Below are 6,733 nucleotides of genomic sequence, written 5' to 3' on the forward strand. Positions count from 1 at the left end.
CACCTGGAACAGGGGTTGGCAAAGCTAGAATAGGTCCAGGCCTATTCAGGATTAGAAATCAGCCTGGCCCCAGCCTGGTTCCCTGCCTGCTTGGTCACCTCCCAAAGTTAAGGCCTGGGCCTGCTAGAAGCGCTGACAATACTACTGGGCCCTCTAAACACTGACTCTTGCCTATCACCACTACCACCTCCCCTTGGTCTGGCTCAGCACTCTGAAGCCTGTATGGTGGAAGTCCATACTTCACCCCATTTCTTCAGTCTGAGTCAGAGTCAGACTGATTTTAAAAATCACACTGTTTATCTTAACAGAAAGGGCTCAATACAGGGAATTGGTTAAAGAAGCTTCAAAGGACTAAACACGCATTTGGTGGACACATTAAATGCTGCCTTTGGCTGCCCTCCAGTTTCAGGGGTTGGATCCCTGTAGTGTAGGAGGCAGCCCCCTGCACTATTGAGCCTGAGCTGTCCACACCCCATGGCATTTCCTTTCACATTGTCCTGAGCAGGCAGGCTGCCTTGGGGTGGCTCTGAGCCTGACTGGTCAAGTCATCAGACCCCAGAAGCTGAGGGCACCTGGGGGTTGAGTACTAAGACCCAGAGAGTAGATCTCAGGGCACTCTGCAGAAAGATTGGCTCTGCAGTATTTTAAGGATGGCAGCTGCTCGGCCGGCTAGCTCAGCTGGTTAGAATGTGGTGCTAATAAAGATGGTAACTGACAGGAGTTGCTATGGCCTCGGAATCTGGAAACCTTTTGGAGTCCTCTCAGCGTGGGAGTACTGACACAGCTGGGACTGAGGTTGGGCCCAGGAACCACAAGGAACTCGTCTCAACAGATGCTCTCGTGAGTTGTCACCTTTGGTCTTCCTAGCAAGTTGCCAATGGGCTGGGCAAGAGATGCGCAGGGGTGCCCGTGTTTACCTGGACCCACATCAAGACTGGAGAAGTCACGGTCAGCCCATCCTTGTGAACATGAACTCCGCCCTGAGTCCTACATGGAGAATAAAGGAGAATATGGGGCAGGGCTCAGACAGGAGCCAGAGGCCAGATTCTGATACACCAACAGAAGGAGAAACATCCCTCACCCAAACTTGAATGGGAGCTCTAGATTAAACAGGCACCGGCGCTGGGCAAGAGGAAGAGAGAAGACATGCCAGATCACCCCTGTGGCAATGCTCACAAAGCACCAGCAAAACCAAGCCTCTCAATCTGAGGGGCTCCCCTGGAAGGCAGGCATGGTGATGCTTGGTGTGACAGCCAAGATGGGCCAAGGCAAGTGTGGGTAGATTATAGCCCCACCATATTCATTGGTTTGGGGGAGATAGAGGAGGTAGGTTACATAGAGGTGCTGCAAGAAAAGTCCTTGGCCATTACAACTGATGTGGAGTCCTAGGATTGCAAGCCCAGAACCCTCTTCTCATGCAAATAGCTGATTTAATAAAATCCAACACTTTCCACTATGAGATTAAAAATCAAAAAACCTGATTCAGAAAACAAACCAAGATACTATTAGACAACCATGTAATCCTGCCATTCTCATTTGAAGAATCTAGCCAAAAGAAGTGAAAGAGTAAGTCCATAGAAAGATTTGTGCATAGATGTTCATAGCACTTAGCTCACAACTCGGAGGGTAGGTTACCAGTCAGTCACTGGGCCTTGTGCAGTGGCAATTCTGGTCTTAGTGGGCTCACTCATGCCACGTAGTTAGCGAACAGTAGCTGGAAGGCTCTGCTTCTGGGGGCTGGCTTCTGCCTCTTTAAGCTGGAGATATGGGGGAATGTAATTCCCCATGTCTCTAGTTGTCCAACAGCTAACCTGTCTGTTCGTCAGGTGGCTAGGCAGCATTCCAAGAATCACAGCAGAAGCTTGCAGGGCCTCTGAACTGTGCTCTGTTATTCCCCACCATGTTCTGTTGACTAAAATCAGCAGCTTGGGGAATAAATTCCTAATAAATTCCATCTCTTGAAGGAAAGAGTTGCAAAGTTCATGATGCAAAAGGCATGGTACAGGGAGGGGAGTAGACTGTACAATATACCACAGTGGGCAAAATCCATATGTCAAACATATTAAACCACTCAAAAGCATACTTAAACAAATAGAAACACACAACATATGCTCAGACAGACTCAATCTCACAAATTTGTCAACTTTTCCCAAGTTAATTTATAAATATTATATAATCCCAATAAAAATATTAACAATTTTATTCTCTGGAACCTTAAAAGCTGATTCCAAAGTACATTTAAAAAGAACAAGAAAGAATAGCCATCAGAACTATGAAGAAGAAGGAACAATGAGGAGACCAATAACCCCAGATATTAAAACATAAAGTTTGGAATCATTAAAATAATGAATTATGGGGCCTCCCCTTGTGGCGCAGGCGGTTGACCGCAGCACTGTGAAGCTGTCTGCAGCCTCTGCAGCGCCGGTTCCATCCTGTGGGCCGGCGAGGGTCCCACATGGTGTGGCAGACCTCTCCTGTCTTGCCCACTGCTCCCCTCAGCAGTGTGTTTCATCAGTCTGCCTGTTCTGCTTCCCACTCGGTCTCCAGTGAATCCTCTTACCCTCCTGCACATTTGGCCTGTACCCCAGTTCTTGTATAAAATAAATAAATAAATATTTCCCCCCCCAATCTTTAAAAATAAATAAATAAATAAAATAAGGTATTATGGACTCATAAGCTCATACAACTTAGCTATTACACTCCTGGGTATCTCCTTTCCAAGAGAAACAAGAGCATATACATACACCAATACATGTATGTGAATTTATAGTCTCTTTATTTTTAATAATGAAAAAACAAAAACAACCCAGATGTCCCTCATCCGGTGAAAGGAAAAACCAATTGTGACCATCCCATTCAAACAATGAAATACTAGTCAGCAATAAAAAGAACAAGCTATTGATGCATGTAACAACATGGGTGGCCCTCCAAATGACAGTGCTGCTTTTAAAAAGTCAGATAGAAAGAGTGTATATTATTATGACCCCATTATATAAAATTCTACATAAAATTCTAGGTCTGCAAGCAGACCTAGAGTGACGGAAAACATACCAGTAGTTGCCAGTACCTCAGAATGTGATTGTATTTGGCGATGGGATCTTTAGAGAGGTGATTAGGTTACAATGAGGCCATGAACATGAGCCTTCATACATTGCTAATGATAATATAGAAATACTATAAGAAAAGGAGATTAGGACACAGACTGAGGGTCACAGGGATGAGTGCACTCATGAGAGGCAGTGAAAAGGCAGCCATCAAGGAGCGAGGCCTCAAAAGAAACCAGCCCTGCCACATCATGATCTGGGATTTCCAGAATCCAGAGTATTGAGAAAATACATTTCCGTTGTTAAAACCCCCCAGTCCGTGGTACTTTGTTCTGACAGTCCTGACAAGCAAATACAACAGCAAACTCACAATCTTTCTCCCCTAAGCCAACTCTTTTCCACAGTCTACTATCCATCCCAAAGGTCAGTCAGAGACCCCACATTCACATCTCATGTTTAATTCTGCAACAAGACTTGTCAGTTTTACCATCCAGCTCTCTCTCCTACAAAACACTACCATTTCACATCCAGATGACCTAGAGAAACCTCCTCAGTGTGCTCCCAAAGTGCACTATGGCCACCCACACAACCATGCGCTCTCCCATTGCACCCAGAGAAATTTTTCAAACCTAAATAAAACCATGTATACCTCATCCTCAGCCTTTAAGGACCTTCAATAGCAGATCAAAGTTTTTAGGATAAAGACAAATTCTGTACCAAAGCCTATATGGCCCAGCCCAGACTCCACCTCCTTCTCTACTCCCCAGTCACATAGGCCTTCTTTAATTTCACAAATGAATAGCTCTCTTGCTTGCCACAGGGCCTTTGCATATGCTGTTCCTTTTGTTTATAATGCTCTCTCACTTCCATCATCTGGCTAATCCCATTCACATAGAACTTGCTTAAACACTACTTCATCATGGCCTCTGCCTTACTCTCCCATCTAAGTCCAGGTCACATTCCATTATAAGAAGCACTTGGAGGAGTGAGTTCCTTTCCTTTAATGACCTTCTCTGAGTTTATATCCAAATTCTCTTTGATGAGATTCTTTGATTGGTATCCATCTCCCTCAACCAACAAAGATCATGTCTGTTTTTGGTTCACCATCAAATCCTAGTGCCCAGCACAGTGCTTGGTACAAAATAAGCCTCAGTGCACAGAATGAATGAATGAAATTGGGAAGGCAAGGATGAGAGAGCATTCCAGGATACAAAAAAGAAGCTGAGAGGCCTCCCTGGTGGCGCAAGGGGTTAAGCACCGCACTATGAAGCAATACGCAGCCTCTGCAAAAGGAGTTCGATCCCCGGCCGGCCAGGAAGCAATCCACATGGCGCAGCAGGCCTTTCCTGGCTCGCCCACTGCTCCCCTCAGCACTGTACTTCGGTCTATCTGCCTGTTCTATTCCCCACTCTGTCTCTGGTGAATCCTCTCACCTCCGCATCTCTGGCCTGTACCCCAGCTCTTATATGCATATATAAATAAATCTTTAAAAAAAAAAAAAAAGAAGAAGCTCTGCCAAGACCATTTCTCCTGCAACTTGATGAAGTCAAGACAGTGAGGTCCACAAATGTTGACTTTTGAGGGACGGCCCTCAAACCAACATCCCCATACACATTCACCCATGTGCTGTAGTACATACCCAAACTCTTGAAGATCTCTGTCAAAATGCACACTGTCCTCATAGAAAACTTTTAGGTCTGCATCAACAGCAACAACTTTCACCTGGAAAACATTTTGTAAAATGGTGTATAGAAATTTCCTCAGCTTCTACACTGGTCTGAGGGACTAACTAGGTGAAGCCCAGCACTCTAGAAATGGTTCAGCCTAGGGACCCTAAAGGCTGGGGTGCACCACTGTAACCATGGCAGCAAAGGCCTCATCTGAGGACACACCCAAAGATTCAGTAAACTGAAAAGGCTGAGCCTAAATAGGAAAACCCCATGAAACTCAAAATATCATTGGGTTCCATCCCTTCTCCCCAAATAGACAAAGCCAGGACCCTCTGGAGGTAAATGTTCACAGATGAGCTGGTTCCTGTGTTCGGCAAGGAGGCCTGAGAAAGTCACAGAAGGGAGAACAAAAGTCATGACTTGGAGCAGTTTGGAGGCCACCTCTGCAGGGATCTAAGAGACCACGCAAGGTCTGTGGGCTGTTGCCATAGGCCACCACCATGGTCCAGAGACACATCCCGCCCCAGTGGAGCTGACCTCCACTCTCAGAGGTACAACTGCTTTCTTGGACATATAGGGAAACTGAGGTCTGAAAGGACAACCTGACTTGCTCAGAGTTCCACTGGGCATCTGGGTCAGGGATTGTCCGAGGCCTGCTTCCCTTGACCCACTGGAGGAGAGGGGTCTGACTCCAACTCTGCTGATTTCCTAAGTTAAGGAGGCACTCCTTGGCACCCCCCCCCACCCACCCAGCCCCCCAGTCTGAAAGCAAAGCTTGGCTGCTGCCCTGTCTGCAGGGGTGGGAAGCAGCATACTCATACTGCAGCCAGCAGTGCTGGCAGGTGACCCGGCCCACAGAACCGAGCCCTCCGGTGCAAACCAAGGACTGTCACCAGGTGGAACAAAGTTCAAGTGTACCCTGTGCCCATTAAACTTAATTTTAAAAAAGCTTCAGGTGACAATGCGGGTCCAGGTCACTGGTCACGCCTGCGTGCACGCCTACCCGTCTGTCTCCGCTGCCTACTGCAGCTGAGCTCCCCGGGGTCACCGTCACCCGGGGCCCGCGGTGGCGCGCGAGCGTGGGTTCCCCCGGCCCCTCCGGCCGCTTTGCCGCGGCGGGGAGCCCCGCTGGTTTCCGGGAGGGCGGGGCGCGCTCGCCTCTCGCGGGCGGGAGCCCCGGGCCGGGAGTCCCGCGACAGCAGGGCCGGGAGACGCGCCCGCGCCCGGGCCCCGGGTTCCCCGCCCGGGCCCCGCCAGCGCCCCCGGCGTCGCGGGGAAGGCGGCCCCGACCCCGCCCGGAACCGGGGCCCGCTGCGGTACCTGCTGCGTGCTGAAGTCCCAGCCCAGACAGCAGCGGCGAGCGGCGCGCGCGGCCATGGCCCCCGACAGTCTGGCGGCGCTTTCGTCCGTCCGGCCGCGGCGTGACAGCCGCCGCGCTCCAGCGCGCAGGACGCCGGGCCCGCCCCTCGCCCCTCGCCCCGCCCGGCGGACGCCCGGACCCGAGGCGCGGACGGGCGTGCGCCCCGGCGCCGCCTGCTGGGCCACCGCGGGAGATCGCGCGTCCGGCGGGGACCTCAGGCTTAGCACCTGTGCCTTGGAGGGGTGTCCCCCTCCCAACGCCCCTCCCTGTCCAGATGTGCGCTCCGCGCAGGTCTTGCCCCGAGATGGCCAGGATTCCTTAACCCGGAGGTTTCAACTTTAAGCCGGCTTGTCCCGGCCCGGGTCTGCTGTGGCCCTGGGCCTGGAGACCTCCATGGTCTCTCCGGTGCTGGAACAGTTGTCCACCCATGTGGTGACGCAGGTGTCACAGAGCAATGTGCCTTGGGGGTGCAGGTACGGGGCTCAGGCAGGCCTTGTTCTGACCCAGTAAATCCGAGTGGACCCCCAGGTCTGGATGAAGGCCATAGCCCACCTCTGCGTTTAAAATCAAGGCACCTGGGCCTCCCCGGTGGCGCAGCGGTTGAGCGCTGGGTTACAAAGCTGCCCGCAGCCTCTGCAGCGCTGGTTTGATCCCAGGCT

General features: G+C 50.7%; 1 protein-coding gene across 1 annotated transcript in view; it reads right to left on the reverse strand.

The window, feature by feature from the left end:
- Nucleotides 1–6,091, reverse strand: part of XYLB (xylulokinase) — a gene marked incomplete at its 5' end in the record, with an annotated part of 33,155 nt that extends 27,064 nt beyond the window's left edge. Inside the window, 3 exons of the mRNA XM_084248101.1 lie at nucleotides 918–987; nucleotides 4,684–4,766; nucleotides 6,035–6,091. Of these exons, the coding sequence (XP_084104227.1) occupies nucleotides 918–987; nucleotides 4,684–4,766; nucleotides 6,035–6,091 (210 nt within the window). The remainder of the gene's footprint in view (nucleotides 1–917; nucleotides 988–4,683; nucleotides 4,767–6,034) is intronic.
- Between the last annotated feature and the right edge of the window lie 642 nt (nucleotides 6,092–6,733).

This window comes from Talpa europaea (assembly GCF_964194135.1).
Source record: "Talpa europaea genome assembly, chromosome: 11".
Classification (NCBI taxonomy): Eukaryota; Metazoa; Chordata; class Mammalia; order Eulipotyphla; family Talpidae; genus Talpa; species Talpa europaea.